The 20,346-nt window shown below is 37.7% G+C and overlaps 1 protein-coding gene across 4 annotated transcripts in view; it reads left to right on the top strand.

The window, feature by feature from the left end:
- RUNX1T1 (RUNX1 partner transcriptional co-repressor 1) overlaps nucleotides 1–20,346 on the top strand; it is a 137,757-nt gene that overhangs the window by 64,496 nt on the left and 52,915 nt on the right. For all 4 annotated transcript variants that reach the window (XM_019925153.3, XM_073794586.1, XM_073794588.1 and 1 more), the window contains 2 exons: nucleotides 16,172–16,309; nucleotides 18,320–18,561. In XM_019925153.3, the coding sequence (XP_019780712.1) occupies nucleotides 16,172–16,309; nucleotides 18,320–18,561 (380 nt within the window). The remainder of the gene's footprint in view (nucleotides 1–16,171; nucleotides 16,310–18,319; nucleotides 18,562–20,346) is intronic.

Genomic DNA, 20,346 nt, shown 5'->3' with positions numbered 1-20,346 from the left:
GAATTTGCTAATGTAATTCATAGGCAGTCCAAACTTGTCTTTGGGAACCCTTCTCTAGACAACTTAGTGAAACTGCTTAAAGTGCAGGGTTCTGTTATGTTGTATGGTGCTCCTTGAACGGTTTATAAAGAATTTGATCATTTATTCGGGGATTTTGCTCTCATGGTGTGCTACTATACTTCTGGATTCTCCCCTGCTAAGTGATCTGTAGGTCTTTTCCTTTCTGTCTGTACTGTGTGTGGACTTCTTTATTACTAAAAGAGCATTTATCCCTTTACTCAGTAAACACTGGTGCTAGGCTCTGCTAGATGATTGGGATACTGAGGTGAATAAGGCACTTTTTCTACCTTTGTGACATGTTCAAGGGTTTTCCTGTGCTACAGCCCCTGTAGAGAACCCTACCTCCTGACTCCTCCCCTCCCCCTTTTGGTTGTCTTGAATCCCAATTTTTTGCTCCTTCAAACTGAAGCTGAACAGCCTTGGTAGACTTCCAAATAGAGCGAAGTATATTTTTACCTCAATTTTTTTCACATTTAGTTTCATTTCTAGAAAAATCTAGGTGTGCTATATTTTATCTAAATTGATTTTAAGGCCCATGGTTATTTTACAAGTAAAAAAGTGCTCCCAGAAAAAAAGTGCTGCCACTAGCATGAATAATGCTTTGATTCCATGGTTTTAGAGTACTTATCCCAGTTTCAGAGATGATATAAAGAAAAAACAGAGGGGTCTTAGAATTGTTTATATACAGTGTTAAAACTGAGCAAAAAATTTAAAAGAAAAAGGCTTTTTATAGCATGACTGTTCGACAGTATATTTGAAAGCTCTGCCCCATTGTGAACCACTGATTTAACAGATAGCCACTCTTAATATTTCTGATATAGATCCTTTGTATGCATATCCTTCCAGACTTTTACCTGTGAACACAAATACAGACACATCCATCCATCTATAACTGTCTTAAAATAGTTGTTTTTTTAAACAGGATCTTGCAAAGCATGTATCTTTGTAGTATCTTTCCATGTAAATATACACATCATCATGTTCTACTGTATGGTTCTATTAGAATTTGAATTGCCAAATGTCCATTGTTGGACAACTAGGTTATTTCCAGTCTTCTTCATTATAAACATCTTTGTACACTTGGTATTATTTACTTAGGATAATTTTTAAAGAGTGGAATTGGTATATTAAAGGATATATATAATTTAAAGGCAGTTGGTACATATTGCCTAATTGTCCTGTAGGAAAATGGGTATCATTTTACAAAAGTGTTAAAGTGCCAGTTTGTACTGTAATACTATATTATCATTTTTAAAAATCTGTCAGTCTGTTAGATTAAAGAGTATCTTGTTTTAATAATGTAAAAAAATACTAGTGAGGTTAAATGTTTTTCTCCATAGGGTTATAGGTCATTTATTTTTCTTTTGTGCACTTCCTATTCCTGCTGTTTTACAATCTTTTTTTTGATGGGCTTTTTGACTTTTAATTATTGATTCGATGGGGCTATTTATATATTAAGGATATCAATTCATTGTTGTCACATAACAAATATTTGTTCCCTGGGTGTTGCTTGCCTTTTACTTTGTTTATGGTATTTTTTGCTGTACTCAAATTTATTAATAAGTTATTGGTTCTGCCTTTCTTATAGCTTAGACTCTCTTTTCCAGTCCTAAGAGTAAACAAGTATATACCTATATATTTAGTATTTTTTTTAATTTTTATATTAAAATTTTATTCATATAGGAAGTGAATGACTTTGTATATGAGACAGGGGTTTACTTCATTTTTTCCAAATTGTTGTCTAGTATTTCCAAAGAGAGTTCATTGAATTGCTTTATCATTTTCTCACTAATATTAGAAGTCATCTTTACCATATACTGAATTCTTAGATATATAGTCATTTCTGAGCTTTATAGTTTTTCTGCTTTTCAGCTTTTATTTTGCTGAATTATCTGTTTCTATACCAGTAGTACATTGTTCAAATTGTAGTTGTATGGTGAATTTTAACAAATGTTAGATTCAGTTTCCTCATTACATTTCATTTCCTGGTTTTCCTAGCTATTTTCATTTTTATTTCAAATTAACTTTTAAAACATTTGTAAAATTCTGGAAAAAAAATATTAGTATTTTAGTTGGGATTGCTTTATATTTGATGATTACAGTATATACCAAAGGGGAGTAGAATGGACATCGTGATAATTTAATTTTTTTTTAAATGGCTTAATACAACAAACTAGGGACCTACTGTGTATAAGGTCCTTTTTTAGACATCAGAGATACAGAGTTAAGAGAAGAACCTTCATTCTTTTCCCTGACCGACTTTTAAAATTGTAGAAAGATTTTAAATAGATTATATATTATAGAAGGATTTTAAGAAGATTTTGTCAAATTCATATTTTAAAAATATTGCTCTGGAGCCAAAGAGGAGAAGATTTGAGCAGAGAGGGACTAGAGGTAAAGAAAACCATTCAGAGGCTCTGTAGGTTCTGAACCCAAGTCAGAGGTTAACTGAGGGTGGATCCTAAAAGTGTCAACATTTAGAAGTGGAATTGATAGGATACTGGGCATGGATTGGATGTGGAAGGAGGATGGTGCAGAGGGAGGAGGCTTAGGGTGATTGTGGCCTTTTGGGCTTGGAGATAGAGATTGAAGTACAGGAGGAGGCACAGATTTCCTCAGGAAGATGTTAGATTTGGTTCTAAATACAGCTGTCAATGGGATATCTGGGTAGAGTTGTTAAGCAAGTAGTTAGATAACTCATCTGGTTCCCAGGAGAGAGCAGAGGGGTTGAAGGCAGTTAAGAAGAGGAGAAGGTGAGACCCTGGCTCGTAGGAGGGGCCAGGGTCTGAGAGAACTCAGTGAAACTCCTAGTGACAGCTAGAAGAATGATACTACAGGAGAAAAGGAGTAAGAAGTGGCTGGACAGATCGAAGACTGCTGAGAGCTCAAGTAAAATAAAGATTGATCAATATCTTTTGGATTAACCACAAAAAAGTTTGTACCTATGCTGGAGTGGTTTGAGTGGAATGGTGTTGGTGGAAGCCCCATTGCAGTGGGGATTAAGTATGAATTTGAGAGACTGGTTCTATTATTATCACCATTGTTTTATTATCTCTATCATTGAAGAAATTTTGAAATTCCTTTTAAGGGAACTAAGGAATCCAATTGCTTTGCTCTACTTGTACCTCCACATCTGTATTTTTAAATAGAAAATGTCTTTATCCACAATTTACTTATACTAGGTTCTTAACAGTGTGATAAATTCTGGGACTGAGTTGATATATGATATTGAAATGATATGCTCCCTGCCATTATGGAGCAATGTCCTGTCTGGTAGGGGGTGTTAGACAACAAGTAATTGTACAATTATTTTTAACAGTTTCTGTAAGCTCTGTAAGCAACAGTTAGATGGTACAATAGAGTTTATAACACAAGGGGTGGGGGGGGAGGGGTGATCAGGGACACCTTTGAGTAAGTGAATTTGAGCCGAGGTGGGTTTTCTTGGCTAAGTGAAAGGCCCTGAGGTGAGGTGAAACTTGCAACTGATTAAACCAATGAGATGTGAGATAAGAGAGGAGAGGTAAGCAGAGACTAAGTCTATCTACTGTTCTAGGTCACTTAAATGGTTTTGGATATTATCTTAAGAGTGATGGTAAACCATTGAAACACTTTCAAGTATTTAGAGTAGTAACTTGATCTGATCATTAGAATATAAAATTCTTGAGGGCAGTGATTTCCCTTTGTTTTATTGCCTTCTCCCTGTTGTATGAAATAGTACCTAGCACTTTGTAGATGGCTCAGATATTTTTGAATAAATGCTTGTTATTTAGACGAGTGAATACATTTGTGTTTGACAAGATTATTCCATCTGTTGTATGGTAAACAGATGGCATTACGGGGTGAGGGGTTGTGAAGATAAGCTCCTGAAAATGTCCCATTGAAAGATGGTAGTGCCCGAGGATGGTGATGGAGATGGAGAAACACGTTTAGGAGGGAGAGTAATTTGATGGTGGCACCTGTGGGAGGACAGGAAGATGTTTAATGTGTTTTATATATGAACAACAGAGTGTTGCAGGAATCCCTCTAAGTCACTATGATGTAATGGAACTTTTTTCCAAATGGTTCTTCCTGTTGTGTTTGGGTTTGCTTTTTGACATTGCCAGGCACCTCTAGATTCCTACTTACTCAAGGTGTATCTTATTCTGTTGCTAAGCTCTGTGAATTTGACACAGACTTTTAAAATGTCTCCTGAATCTCCCTCCTATTCTCCATTCTTAGGGCCGCTTGCATGCTGGATGCTGTATCATTTCTTGCCTACACTCTTGGTATCCAGTCCTCTTGCCTTTCTTACCCTATTTATTCTCTGCTCCACATATACCTATAATATAAAAATGAGTATATAATTCAGCTGCCTAAAAACTCTCTGTGCTTTCCCATTTCCTATTATGTGAAGTCTACACTAACGGTACCGATTGGTTATTTTTAAGAGTACATTCAATTAAATTCAACAAATATTCATTTGAGCTTCTGCTATTTGCTTGTCTGTGATTTAGTCACGGGCACATACTCTGGGCACCTTCTTAATTTTCTGCCTAGATTTACTAAGTCTTATCTGGGTAATCGTAATTGACTGCAGCTGGATGTGTATGCTGCCATTTTTCTGCGACAGCTCTCAGAGCTGGCTCTATAGCCTTCTTTGTCATTGGCAAATAAGACAAATCTTGATGGAGTAAAAAATTGTGTGTACTTTGAGATTGTTAAAGGTTTGGATCACTATCTAATGATTTTTTTTCACCTTCTGGAATAATCTGCACTTTGGCAGCAGGGTGTTACATAAATGCTTATGTTCAATTTATGGGCCCTTGGTGATGCCTTTGTCTTTCTCTGCTCTTTATGCAAGCAGGAGTTACTTTTCTATGTATTTAGGAGTTGTGGTTTTTTCCTTAGTGTTTTTATCACAGTCATTCAGCAAACATTCAGCTAGTTGCCTGTGCCAGCCGTTTCAAACTTGTCTTTCTTAAACAAGAGGTCCCTTTTTTCCAAACGAAATCTTAAAATACATTAAATCTTAAAACAGATTAATGTGGAACTATGCTGGTTAAAGTACCATAGTTAACCCCAGGCTGCTTGATATCCCCTTGGTGGCTCCAGGAGCTACCTCCAGGAAGTGGTTATTAGACTCTGAAGCAGAATCACTGGAGTGAAGGTAATAACAGATGTGGGCGAGATGACATTTCTAAGGAGCTTATACATACAGTTAACGCCTGGAGTCAGCCAGTATTCATAAGACCCACATTCCTTTCCACACTTTATGAAATTAGTAATTGATTTTTCTAACTAGAACCACCATTTGAGTACTTATTAATGTTTATAGTGCTTTCTCTTGGTGGGCTTCAGGTCATCTTTGTCAAAAATGAGTGAACTGGTTTAGACTATGTTGGGCCTCTACTCCATTTAAATGAGTGTGTGCTTTCAGCATGTCTCCTGTCTGCTTACTCATCCTCTGGCCCACTCTGGGTAACCATAGAGTTACTAATATGTCTCTGCCTGTTTTGTCAGAAACTCGCTTTACTTTTTTCCTTGCTTTTACTTTCTTTATTCATTCATTCAACAAGCCTTTATCAAGTGCCTACCATTTCAGGCACTCTTCTAAATGCTGTGGAAGCTGGAGTTAACAAAATAGGTCAAAATTTTCTGCATTTGTGAAGTTGACACTGTGATTGGGGGAACATTCAAAAACAAGATAAATATTTCAAGTACTAGCTACTTAAGTGCTATAGAGGAAGTGAAGGGAAATGCATTGTCCCTATAAGAGATGACACAAGATTTTTGAGTTATTTTTCTAGAAATTGTGATAGATTAGTATGGATTTACCTTATTCTTTTGCCATCTTCCATCTTAACTCATGCTCTTTAAAGGCATGATGTCCTGCTTTAGGCAGTCATCCCTGTTTCTGGACCAGCTGCTGACTCAGCTGCTGACCAGCTTGTTCCAGGACTGAACCCTTGGCACTGTTCTCATTAGCATAGTTATCCCAATGTTTACTGATTACTTGGACTGAGCGACTTATTCTCCTGCTTCCTCAGAGCTCACTTATCTTAGTCATTGGGTTTCAAACTTTTATTTTTCCTTTTACCCATCAAATGAAATCATATGCAGAAGCTCAACCTAGAAAACAAGTGAAACATCTGAATGGGAATGGGAGGTGTTTAGGATGAGGCCAAAGGCACTCCTTCCCCCCATCCCCACACTTTCAGGCTGCATGGACACTTCCATGGACTCCTCCCACGGAGCTTTTGTTTCTTTTTTTTTTACATCTTTATTGGAGTATAATTGCTTTACAATGGTGTGTTAGTTTCTGCTTTATAACAAAGTGAATCAGTTATACATATACATATGTTCCCATATCTCTTCCCTCTTGCGTCTCCCTCCCTCCCACCCTCGCTATCCCACACTTCTAGGTGGTCACAAAGCACCGAGCTGATCTCCCTGTGCTATGCGGCTGCTTCCCACTAGCTATCTACTTTACGTTTGGTAGTGTATATATGTCCATGCCTCTCTCTTGCTTTGTCACAGCTTACCCTTCCCTCTCCCCATATCCTCAAGTCCATTCTCTAGTAGGTCTGTGTCTTTATTCCTGTCTTACCCCTAGGTTCTTCATGACATTTTTTTTTCTTAAATTCCATATATATGTATTAGCATACGGTATTTGTCTTTCTCTTTCTGACTTACCTCACTCTGTATGACAGACTCTAGGTCTATCCACCTCTGTGTAGCATTTCAGAGCCATTATTTGATTACGGTGTTGTCCTTTTATGATGACAGAAATACTCTATAACTGGGCTTTCTAGTATGGTAGCCATGTCACCATGGCTGTTGAGCACTTGAACGGTGGCTAGTGTGACTGAGGATCTAAATTTTAAATTTTATTTAGTTTTAATTAATTAAAATTTAAATGGTCACATGTGGCTAGTACAGTAGTTTTGGAAGGTGCAGTTCTAGTATAATGCTGTCTCTAGATTTAATATTTACTGAATGTTTCTTTATTTCAGTTTTCTAGATCTTATGTAAAATAGTATTAGTTTTAGATGATAATGAACTCTGAGAAGACCTGGAGTAAGTTCTAGCTTGTAACCTCGAACAAATTATCCACCCTCTCTGGTCCTCATTTCCTTTATATAAGGTGGTCAAATTTCATAGTGAGATTTTAAAGTGAGATAAAGCATGCAGGGCATTTGGCATAGTGCCTAATGCCTGATTTTAGGTGATTTATCCTAAGGGTTTTCGTGGGTTTTTTTTTTTCTTGTAAAAATAAAACATGTTTATTGCATAACTTTAAATAAAAGAAAGATAACAGAAACTAAAAATAATCTATAATCCTACCAATCCATAGACAAGCAACAGGAAAACTTTGAAATGTGGAAAAAATTGGTTTTGATTCATAATTTTTTTTTCTTTGTTTTGAATGTACATATGTATGATGTATGACTACGCTGATACTATTATTGTAAAAAAGGGAGCTTTTCAGACTATGTCATACGTGTATAAATTGCCTTACAAATCTCCTTTTCTAATATAAAAGGTTTTAGGAAATATATTGTAATTGCTGAAAGGCATTTTAAAACTGGTGAACTCAATAATCCAGTTCAAAGATTTATATTTGGTTCCTTAATGTAGAAATTCATTTTAGAATTTTTTTAAGGATGGAAAAAAAGATGTAGATGATTGTATCTTAAGTTAAATCTGTCATGTCTCTTGAAAGTTCTAGTGTTTCAAAATTGTGACTAAAGGCATGCCTTATTGTTACCTGAAAACTGGGTTCCCCTCTTGGTGGGTGTTGCAAAAGACACAACCAAGCCAAAGATCGGGAAAAGGAAGGATTTATTACTTGCAGCAAGTAAGGAGAACACTGGAGATCCTTCCCAAAGCAGTGTCTCCCCAACAGCAAAACTGGGGGAGTTTTAAGCTACATGCATATTCATGATGGGGCTTGAGCAGAGGAGAATTCTACATAGAATTGGGGCAGAGCGTGACAGAAACTAAGCTTTAGTTGATTGAAGTCACGAGGGTCAGAAAAGGTCAACGTCATCTTTCTTTAGGTTCTGGGGTCTTACCTTACCATCCTCCACCTGGATTGGAGGCCTTAGTTCCTGTAAAACAACTCCAAGATATGTATAAGATGGTTATGTATATCCCTTGAGGAGAAACTAGGACTCTGATTTATTGCTGAACTATTGTTTCTTGACTGCTTTTTCCTCTGTTCCTGCATTCCTTTGTTCCCTTAAAATCATTAATTACTGAGACCTATTCAGGGACAAGCATTGTGGCCAGGCTTAGATCACAAAATGGTTTGGGTCTAAAATGGCTTCTCTTATGTCAAAAAGCTACATCTGGTTCTTTTTCTCCAAGGACACCCTACCCCATCTGCCTACATTATGACATTATAGCAATATATATTCATTTAAAATATTAAATGTGTTGAGCACCTTCTATGTGTCAAGCACTGTGCCAAGTGCTGGGGCTCTAACAACAAATCATATGTCATAATTTCCCTTAAGTAAATTATGAACTAGTGGGAGAGACTGACGTTGGTTCTAAGTACAGTGTGATCAGTGCCGTAAGAGGAACTAGAGAGTGAAATAGGGAAATGTGGGGGAGTTTGGGACAGCCTGAGATGGGAGGGTTGTTGTTTCTGGCTGAAGTGACACCCAAATGGAGTTTTAAAGGAATGATGGACTTAACGAGGCAGTGGTGGGGTGAAGAGTATTTCAGGAAAGGGATGCAATGCAGTGGAACCCTGTGTGACCCAGGGGCATTTGGAGAGCCTTAGTAGTTCAGTAAAGAGTTACTGAATGCATGGGGGTGGATGGGAACCGGATGAGTCACAAAGGTCTTTCTGTGCCCTACTAAGACACAAGGATTTTATGCTTAGCATTATGAAAGGTCTTTGGAGAATGGATCAGAGATGAATAGTCAGATCCGGGAGTCCATTCAATGGATTGTTGATCAGGCCAGGTGAGAGATGATGGATGATGAGGGTTTGAATTCAGGCTGTTGAAATGAGTCGCGTTCTAGATATTTGGTTCCAGAACTTGGAAAGGATATTAGGGCTAGAGTTATAGGGACAAGTTATCTACATAATGGCCATGGTGTAACTATCCCAGCACCAATGAATCACTAAGGAAAAGGTATAGAGTGAAACTTTGAAGAGGAACATTGGGGGAAAATAACAGTAATTATCACAGAGGTGAAGAAGGGTGAACCCATAAAAGAGACTGAGAAGGAGCAGGAAGGCCTAAGAAAAATGAGGAGAGTGTTAGAATAGTGGTATCCTGGGAACAATATGTTTCAGGAAGGAGGAAGTCCTGAACAGTGTCAGCTGCTACAAAGATGCCAGATAAAGGATACAGGTGTTTCTTGTATTAATAATGAAGAAACAATTTAGAAGAGTTTCAAGTGGGAGTTAAGAGAATACATCCATGCTACATTCCAGGGTTATTTTAGTCAGGATTCTTTGGTTTTGAGTGAAAAGTCAACTCAAATTAGGTTTTAGGCAAAGTAGGGACTGATTGGCTAGGATTGTTTGGAAGATCCAAATTGTAGGAATTTTAGAGATGCAGCTGGTGCCTAGGATCCAGCAGAATGAGGAACTTTACTACAAAGCACTATAAGGATGATCTCTTGCCACTTCTTTGCTTCTTTCTGCCTGTTAGGTGCCTTCTTTTTCAACACAGAGCTGCTCTCTGGACTTGGAGGGCAGTAGACAGTGCGGTTTTCCTTGGGAAACAATCCTTGGGATTGTTTTCCTTTCCTGAGATTGCCCATCTTGGACTAAGTGCTGTGCCTGGACCAGCCACTGGTATCTTGGGTACGAGGTCATGAAAGAACATGGTGGTGCCCAAGGTAGTTATGAAATTAGAGGGTATGGCAAGTCCCTGTACTGGGAGGGAAACGTTCTAGGCATAAAGTCTTATAGGTGTCCCCTCCAAGTACACGTAAGGTGGAATGGGAAATAAGGAAAGTGAGTGTAGATTACTCTTTCAAGAACCTGAGCTGTGAAAGTGAGTGTTTTGATGATAACTAAACAGGGAAATTTGGACATTTTGTAGGGTGTTTTGTAACCAAATCATTGATGGAGATTTAGTAATGAGGATTGAAAATGTATTTGAAAACAAGAGGTAGATACTAATTTTAATGTTTATGGAAAAAAGTTTCTGTGCAGACATATTCTTGTGGACATAGAAATTTATGTGGACAGAGGAAGTCTAGTGGTCACTTTATTGTCAGATATATTTTCTCTGGGTAGTCTCCTTTATGTTTTTTTTTTTTTTTTTTTTTTTTTTGCGGTACGTGGGCCTCTCACTGTTGTGGCCTCTCCCGTTGCGGAGCACAGGCTCCGGGCACGCAGGCTCAGTGGCCATGGCTCACGGGCCCAGCCGCTCCGCGGCATGTGGGATCTTCCCGGACCAGGGCAAGAACCCGCGTCCCCTGCATCGGCAGGCGAACTCTCAACCACTGCGCCACCAGGGAAGCCCTGGGTAGTCTCCTTTATGTTTGAGATGATCATAAGCCATATCTGGAAAAAGAAACCAGAGAATATTAGAGTTTGCGAAAGATCCTTGAGGTCATGTATTCCAGGATGCTTAGTTTTATACATGATAAGTAGACTCCAAAGAAGTGAAGGAATCACTTATAGATACAGTAGTGCCTATCAGAAGAAGAAGGGCTATTTTCTTCTTGGGTCTCTGTTTAGAGAGTGAGGAAGTCTTTCCTAGAACCTTTTCCATAGACCTCCCTTCATGACCCATTGCCCAGAACTGGAGCACAACACTCACCTCTGAAACCTGTTGCTGATAAGGGGAATGTGATAACCTGATTAATGTAAAACAAGGAGAATCTGCCCCCCCCCCCCAAATTTTGTACCTGAACAAAATTAGAGCTCTTCAGCAGGAAGACAGGGATAAGGGCTGTTGAGTAGGCACTCAACAGTATCTGTGACATAAGCTAAGCTGAAGAGCATATATTTCGTCCTGTGGTCAGTGGGACACTCCCTAAGGTTTTAAATCAGGGGGTAGGTCAGATCAGATTTGTATTTCAGATATAGCAATCTTCATATAACACCTGTGATAAGACATGAGGTAACAGCTCATTCTTACCTGAAACCACATAGTAAGTTGGTTGCACAGTTGAACTGAATTTTGGATTTTCAGTATCTTCTCATATTACCTGTATTCTATTTCCTCATGTATTTATATGCTGTTGATGGTTCTGTGTTTGTCTTTTGCCTTGAGATTAGGGTTGCTATCTTTGAACTGGCTATAATATAGGGAATATAGGGAATGGATTTGTAAAAATTAGGAATGTAACCATGCTTCTAGTGAAAACCATGGTTGTGTTTATTTTTTAAATGTCTTCCTAAGGAGGCAGTTAAAAAAATTGCTATCAAGTTGCTTAATATTTTCACTGGTTGGGGTGTTAGAGTGTATAATACACATTCACATATACAGCTATTGTACAGATGGGCTGTGATAAATGCTAAAAGAGAGGCAGAGGAAACCTGATGTGGTTGACACCTGGGGCAACTGGGAAAAGCTGTAAGAGGATGTGGAATCTATAATGGGCAGTGAATAATGGATAAGATGGGACAGGTTCTTCTAGATAAAGGAAACAACAGCATGATAAAGGCAGAAAAGCCGAGGAGTAATGTCAGGGTGCCCTATATAGACAGCATAGAATTGGGGGAAAGACACTGGAAATAAACCCATAAATGGATCGTGAAGTGGAAGGTCAAAGAGAACGGAGCTCACATGTATTGGTACCTAATATGAGTAGGCGCTGTGGTGGGGTCCTGATGAGGTAGAGGATTGTATCCTCATTCCTATGAGGGACTGAGGCTCAGGGTAACTCACTTGCCTGAGGGCCCACTACTGATGGTCAGGAGTCTACATTTGCAACCAAGTCTGACTTACCTTGGAAGTTCTCCTGTTATTGCTAAATATCCTTCCCGCTGTATCAGTACATCCAGCTTAAAATGTTAGTATTTGACTTTTATTCTTAGGCATTGTTGAATGGTTCTGAGCAGGATTGAATGTTACCAGAGGTCTTTTTCAGGGAAATGAGGTGGTGGTGTTGTGAAGGCTGGATGGCTACCTTTCCAGTCTGCAGACAGTTGCTTGTAACATCTCACACCCAATCACTGGAGTCACTAAATGACTCAATTGTCAGAACTGTATTTGCCAAATTTTCCAGAGAAATAAAAATCAAATTCTGTACCAGTTTTGTTCCTCCTGCCTCTCCATTAATAGCACTGTGGTTCCACTTGGGCTTAATCCTCTTTAGTGCATACCTTCTAGCTTTTGTAACACACACTTATTCAAATAAAACTAACTCTGGACTAACTACTAATTGACCAAAAAGTTCCTCAACCCATAACACCTATGAAACCAAGATATTTCTTCTATTATAATTGACATGATGAACTCTGATAGAAAATGTCGTGCCATTCATTATACCAATACTGAAATCTTTTTACACCAATCATCTCTAGAATGGTATGTAAACAAGGGAAATATAGAATGCCTATTCTTCATACCTTAAAAACACATCTGGAACTATTTGAACTAACTAAAAGTAAAATAAGTGCCATGGCAGATTATGCCATACCTTTTCACATAAAACAACAACAACAAAAAGGGAAATGGAAAACATACCACTTCTAGAAGGCCCTGACATTGAATTGGATATTGAAATGGTATCGGTAATGTATTTATATATGCCACATTTTCTTCCATGCATCAGTCGTCTTTGGTACATATGTGTTGGATATTTGCCATGGGAGTTGAAAACTTACCACATAGGGAAGATCTTGTTTAGAAGTGGTGTGAATCATTAAGGTAGAAGTAAAGTCAGTTCTTTTAAAACAAATAATTCCCTGATCTGATAATTTTTTTCTTTCTTTTTTTTTTTTTCATTTTGTGTCAGTCTTTCAGTAAATGTCAGCTTTCCCCTACACCAACTAAAAACAGAGATTACATGCAAGAATGGTATAATTTTCATGAACTTAAAAAATTACATGAGAAATATTATAACTTAATATTGGTTTTACTATGTCCTTTAATTTGAAATGGAGTGAAATGCTTCTATGGTCGAATCATAGCTCTTTTGCTGTTTGCTATAGAAGTTTCAAGAATATATATTTCAAAATGTTTTTTTTTTTTTTTTATTAATCCAAAACAAATGCAACAGAACGCAGCATACTTGAAACACATTTTCTGAATTTATCTTAAATCTCTCTACTCCAGAGCGTTTTTGTGTGTGTATGGCTTAGGCTTGGCTGGTTATTTCATCATCTATTTCAATCCTGGATTGATTGCACTGAACAGCACTGAATGAGTTACATATGGTCCCACTTTGTCTAAGTTTGTAGGACCTCTGGGTTGGAACTCCATTTCATCAGAGTGAAGCTAGCCGTCACAGAAATGTGGCTAATGTCAAAATCTTAAATACATACACGTATACATGTATTCCAGAGAGAATGTGTATACCCCTGTTAGAAGTAGTGGTGTTTTGCTATTCATTGGCTCAGTGGTTATTGCTCCTAAAATATTGACAACATCTCAGGAATTTAAAAAAGTTGTTCATCTACATTTTATAATAATTGTTGTTGGTATTATTATTATTAAATTCTGGATAGGAATCATGTTACACAAGTGGACCAAGACAGGTATTCAAAAGGTATTCAAATTAAAATTATGAACATATCAAAAATATTTCTAAAATTGGGCAGAGGAAGACAGAAGAAATACAAACTATCTTAAAAGAGTCTGAAGAGGAAACCCACTGTCAACTTTATGGTTTATTATTCCCTTTTTCCTTAGTGTGGGGCTACTGGAAAAAGAGTAATGAAAAGCGTGTTTAAGATACATTTCCAAGTTTAGGTATTGCTCAAGAATTGCATCAAGTAAGGTAGGGCCTGTGCCCACCAAGGCTCAGCTTTTGGCGGTGGTGAAACTGTCCAGGGTAGCTTTCTCCCTTTCCAAGCTCTTTTCTCCCTGCTTTTTGGTCTGTTCCCTCTTTCTCACCCTTTCCTTCTATTGCTCGATATACTTATTTATTTCTTTCTCTGTTATTCCCACTTCCCCTTCCCCCTCCTGCTCTTCCTTTCTCTCTCTGCAACCACGTGCTTCAAATCTGTGGGTCTGGACTGCCTTCGCTAACAGCTCCATGTGAGTGTTAGCAGAATGAAAACCAGATGGACCAGCAGTTCCCACTGTTATCTCCCAGCTGACTCTGGCAAGCCTCCCTTTATCCCTCCTTCCTTGGCATGAGGGAAGTATTTGCCTTTATTTAGGGAGACTTGTATTTGCTGCTGTACCTCTTCCCTTAGCTGCAACACAAGTGGAAAGCTATTTATTCCCTTGTTGCTGAGGTTGGTTGAGGTGAGTAAATGGTGCAATGAATTTTACTATCAAAGAAGTGGTTTTAAACCTGCCTAACTTCTGCATTTCTCTACAACAAGTTATTCACTGGTACTCGTTAAGTGTTCTGGAATAGCAATATGAGGTCAAAATTTTAACAATACGATAAAGGTAGAGACACTCTCCATGCATCTTCACAATCATCTCACTCAGAACGCTTAATTCACAATAGGGACAGTCATTGTTATTCAGCCAGCAGTAGAGACTAAGAAATAGAGACCCTGATACTGGTCACTGGATCATCGTTCACAGTGCTCTTATTAGAATGATTATTATTTTCATTCTTCCCTAATACGGTGTCAATGCTATTTCAACTTTCAAAAGTTGTGTTCTATTGCAACCCAAGTCTTATGAAATTGCTTTGAATAAAGGGGAGGTAGATTTGGAATTGTCATAGTAGTAATTTGGGCTTTTCATTTTAATAATTGACAAGTAATTTTGAGAGTTTTTCACTATGGTGATCATAATGTTTTAAGAGACCCATTCTTTATTAATAGTCTGTGTTATGTTACTTTTCAAAAACTCCAAATGGGAGATACCTGTGCCTGAGGCCACAAGAGGCGCCTCGTATATTTTTTGGGGTGTGTGTGTGCATGTGTACACATGTTTGTAGAAAATTGGATCTAAACAAACAAATGAAAACTTTTTTTTTTTTTTAACTGGAGATCTGTTTCTTTGAGTAGATCAGATTGAGAAAAAAGTTTAAAATTCCAAGGGAAAAGTATACTTAGTATAAAACAGTCCTGAAGTGCAAATGTTCATTATTGGGTAATGAGGAAATTTCTCCTTGTCACATACTCATGAAAAAATATTAGAAAGATCTTTAGTTCTCAATTTGGGACTTTTCCATTCTTACTCTGCCTGAGATTATTAATTGAAGTATTGGTTTTTTATGTTTTATTTTATTTCTTTATTTTTAAAATTTATTTATTTATTTATGGCTGCATTGGGTCTTCGTTGCTGCACATGGGCTTTTCTCTAATTGCAGCGAGTGGGGGCTACTCTTTGCTGTGGTGCACGGACTTCTCAGGTTTCATATTTTTTAAATGGTGGATCATAAACTCACAAGTTCTAAGTCAATAATAACTTCACTTCGTTTTGTGACATTTATGTAGTGGTGATTTTTCAAACAGGTCAGAAAAAAAATTGAAGTGAGAGGTTATGTCTGGGAGACATAGCCTGCTTCATCTGTTAGGCTAGAAAACTAAGCATGGAAAGGGGATGGTAGGTGTTACAAAAAAGTCATTGCAAAACGCCAACTTCTAACAGTATCCCACCTGCATAACAGCCTAAGATTTGTGTTATTTCTGAGCTGTCTGAGGGGTTCATTACCGTCCCACTTCCTCATCTATTTTTTACCTCTTGCTAATGTTGGCTTCAGCTTCAAGCGAAGTTGTGCTGTTGCATATAACGCTACCAAGGTAGCATCTGTCTAAGCCAGAAATAACAATAAGATGTAAAATTACCCAGTTAGAAATGAGGTCCTGCCATCTGTGCTACACCTTCTTAAGTGGGGTTTGGATGATAAAGTCTCGATTTAAGCTTCAGTAGATAAGCCTATTTTATTGATAGAAGATGTTGGATTTCTTACCTTGCTTGTAAAAAAGATGAACCTCTCTTATAAAACTGAGGTACCAAAAAAACCCTGAGGTGCTTAAGGAGTAAAATAACATGATCATGGTGGCATCCTCCAGATCGGACTGAGAAGCACTCCACGATGCCAGACTCACCTGTGGATGTGAAGACCCCGTCTAGGCTGACTCCTCCCACGATGCCACCTCCCCCAACAACTCAAGGAGCTCCCAGAACCAGTTCATTTACACCAACAACGTGTAAGTAGGCATTTCTGCATTTGCTGTTTCCGTTTTCAAGTTCAAATTAAATTTTTTTCTGCAAATAAAAATTAAGGGACAGTAAGATCCAGCATCAATGTATTATGCAGAAATGAAGCCCCACCCCCCCCCCCCCCCACAAATAATTTGTATGCCAGTGAGTAGGTATTGAGCACAGAATTATCATATCTTGGGTAAAATTTGTATGACTGCCAATATTTGCCTGCCTTTTCATTATTGTTTCAAAGTTGTAGTCTTCTGTGATTTCAGTGAATGAAGAACACTGCCTTTGGTCTGTAACTCATCATTACCACGTTAACTTCTCCTTTGACTTAATGAGGAGCTCCTTATTTTAGTTTGTTCATTTTGACTTGGAACATGTTAATATGCTATAATTATTTCCAGGTTACTTCTGATCTTCTAATCCACTTTCTTCTGTTATTTACAAGTAATGTTAAAATCTAACATTCTTAAGTTAAAAGAGGGATCATTCTATGCAACAGTTGCATACAGAAAACTTTCTGAAATAAGGAGCATCTTTCTTGTCTTGAACTTGTCAGACATTTATTAAATATTTATTCCATTTCAACTTGGCTCTAGACTTGTGCTCTGAATCAGTGGAGTGTATTGCTTTTTGTGTCATCCAAGGAAAGGACAGAATATTCTGATAGAATAGCAACTTCCCTTTTTTCCTGTATATTTTAATAGGAATAGCAGATAGCTTTGTTTTCATCCATCTGAAAGTCCTGGTTAAAATATCAAAGATTTGTGAAACTAATAAATGCCGTTGGTTTCAGATAATACTATTTACAGACTGTGTGCCCTGAAATCTGTATATGAATGAAAAATAACTAATAGGCAAAAATAGATCCTTGGGATTATAAGTGTTCGGCAAAACACACATCCAGGCTATTTATGCAGTGTTGCGCTGCCTTTTATAAGACCTTTCCAAACATGTAAGGAGCAGGGGCCTGCAACAGTGCCAAGTTGTAACCCTGTCATCTTGTATTTGGTTTGTTGTTACCCAAAGCCACAATGATAGGCATATGCCTCCTCTGAGAGGTCCTAGTGAGATGTCATTTCTTGACAGGTTGCTTTGGTACTCATTTGGGATGAGACCACTTTATTTTCTTGAACCTTTTAAGAATAATAAGGTGCTTAAAACATCTTCAAACTATTGTTGGAGGTAGTTTATCAAAATTATATTTAAAAGATGGGTTTGATAAAGATCTAACATGGTAAAGTCAACATTTTCTTTGGTGAGAAATGTGCAAAATTTTCTAGCCTAGTTCTTACGGATTATCACCTTGACGTTCAAATAAATTTTATCAAATGAATTGACGAAGTTACCACCAATCCATGCTGTTAGTTGGACTGAGATATCCCCTTTTGATTTCTAGAAATAACTCTTTGATAATTACCGTATGCATTTTGGCTTCTTACATAAAATTGGTGTTTTCCTTAAAGAAGTGGTTAAGAAATATGAGGGGGAGAAAATAGCCTTCTAATTGGGTGGTATAAGGTTAAAACTTGAAAGTCGTACTTCTATAAACACAGCTGTCAGTTGTGTGTACAAAACATGATTAAAAATGTCCAGTGATAAATTTAGTCTCCACCAAATGTCCATTTTCTCTAGGGGAGCAGTTTAGAAAGGAATAGTTCTGTTATATTGATGTAAGCCTGGGACAAAAGGCTGACATCCAAAATGCTGTTTGTTCTGTGTTTGCATATGTGTGCATGGGAGGCTGTCCCTGTGCTCCAGCCGGCTCCCATTTCTTATCAGCTTCTGTGCAGGATATCCTCATGTGGTGTGAGGAGTCCACCCATTTAGTTATGGAGTACCTGAGCCTCTGGTAATCCTGTGAAGTCAAAGCATTTTACCAAAAAGGCCCAACAGCTTTTAAATTACCAAATTCACTAGATTGGAAGGGAAGGATACTTAGTTGTAATTTCCTTGTGCATGTTCTCTGTAAGTTTATTTTTTCTTTCTGATTTTGTGCCCTCTGACAGTAACTAATGGCACGAGCCATTCACCCACAGCCTTGAATGGCGCCCCCTCACCGCCCAATGGCTTTAGCAATGGGCCTTCCTCTTCTTCCTCTTCTTCTCTGGCTAATCAACAGCTGCCCCCAGCCTGTGGCGCCAGGCAGCTCAGTAAGCTGAAACGGTTCCTCACTACCTTGCAGCAGTTTGGCAATGACATTTCACCGGAAATAGGAGAGAGAGTCCGCACCCTCGTACTAGGACTGGTGGTAAGCAAATGGAAATCGGCCCAGTTTGGGTTACCAGGGAGAGTGTGGGGGAGATTCAAATACAGATTCCATTCTCACAGGTATTTTGTTTCTACACCTGGAGATTGCATGCAAGTCTGATGATTCTGTAGTAACAAGGGTTTCAGTTCTGCATTATGTATTGACCCCACCATGATTTCTCTTCCTATTGATATTTAGCTAATGAAGATGTGGTTGTACAAATTTATCATTATCTTGGCCATAAATGTGTGTGTGCATAAAATTTAATAAGTATATCCTCCTGGCATGGCTAGTGTCTTTTCAACAATGACAGAATATTTTTGTTATGTTAATGGTTTGCTTAATCTAATTGGGTGCTTATTTTAACTTAGTTGCTTTGGGGGGGTTTTATTATCAGCCTAGATGAGCAAGAATTTATAACAAGTAACACATTATTCTTTTATGTTTTCATTTTTAAGGCTAATAGCATTGAATTTTTTGTGTGTGGTAAAATACATGACATAAAATTCACCATTTTAACCATTTCTGTGTGTACAGTTCAGTGGCATTAAGTACATCCACATTGTTGTATAACCATCACTACTATCCACTTCCAGAACTTTTTCATCACCCCAAACTGAAACTACCCATAAAACAATAATACCCTGATTTCTTCATCCCTTAACCCCTTATAACCATTTATTGCTTTTTTTAAAAAAAAAACAAAACAGTTTTTTGCTGTAGGTAGAATTACACAAACCGTTAGTTTGAGAACAGAAGTGTTGATTTTGGCACATTATATTAAAGTCTGTACATTGTCACACTGGAAATTAGAGCATATTTCCTTTTCTTGCATTCTAAATCACTTTTACATGTCCTGTGACTTTCTTTATGAATAGAGAATTTTCATTTAGGAAGGTGATTTTCCCATAGCAAACTGAGTCATAGAGAAGCTCTGAGTCACATATTCAGGCCTTTTATCATCCAGGCTTACAATGGAACTGAAATTCATACGATAGGCAGCAGTTTCCTTTTTCTCGATATAATCATTTATTTTTATTACATGGACTTATCATGGGCAAAGCCATAGCAGTTGTGTTTTACAAAAGAAGTCCTAGAAGTAAAAGTCTGGGTGAGAGTTTAGTGCCGTAGATGTGCTTCAGATCATAGTATCCCACATTTGACAGAGATTTTGCAATTCAGTTTTTAACCCTTACCTCCCTCTCCCCCACACTTTAAGAACAAGAAGCTTTCACATTTCTCATAATCCATCAGCTTCCTCTGACAAATTTGTATTCCTCTGGAATACAAATCGCCTTGTATTCCTCTGACAGGAAGGTGATTTTGGCATAGTGTGTCAGCATACTGCAGTTACTTTTGTCAGTCACTTATCTTTTCCTTTTTATTTGTTCTTGAGTTTTGCATAAAGCGTTTTTGACACATAAATAGGTTACATCATAGAACCACAAAGTAAATCCAAAGCAGTAATTGTATCAAGTGAGTGATGAAATGTTGTTACTAGTAAAAAATGTTTATTTTAAAACTGCTTTATAAATTTGATATGTTCTTTAACTGCGGTTTCTATAACTTCAAATATAGGAAAAATTGGTAGCTTTAAGTAGATTTTTCCCACATATTAAGTGGAATACTTTTGAGGGCAATACTTTTTTAAGATGTTATTTATCTAAAGACTTTATCAAGATAAGTTGGGGAAAACATTAATTTTTTTTTTTTTTTTGCGGTACACGGGCCTCTCACTGTTGAGGCCTCTCCCGTTGTGGAGCACAGGCTCCGTAAGCACAGGCT

This window comes from Tursiops truncatus, chromosome 17 (assembly GCF_011762595.2).
Source record: "Tursiops truncatus isolate mTurTru1 chromosome 17, mTurTru1.mat.Y, whole genome shotgun sequence".
Classification (NCBI taxonomy): domain Eukaryota; kingdom Metazoa; phylum Chordata; class Mammalia; order Artiodactyla; family Delphinidae; genus Tursiops; species Tursiops truncatus.
This window is presented reverse-complemented; position numbering and strand designations above follow the sequence as displayed.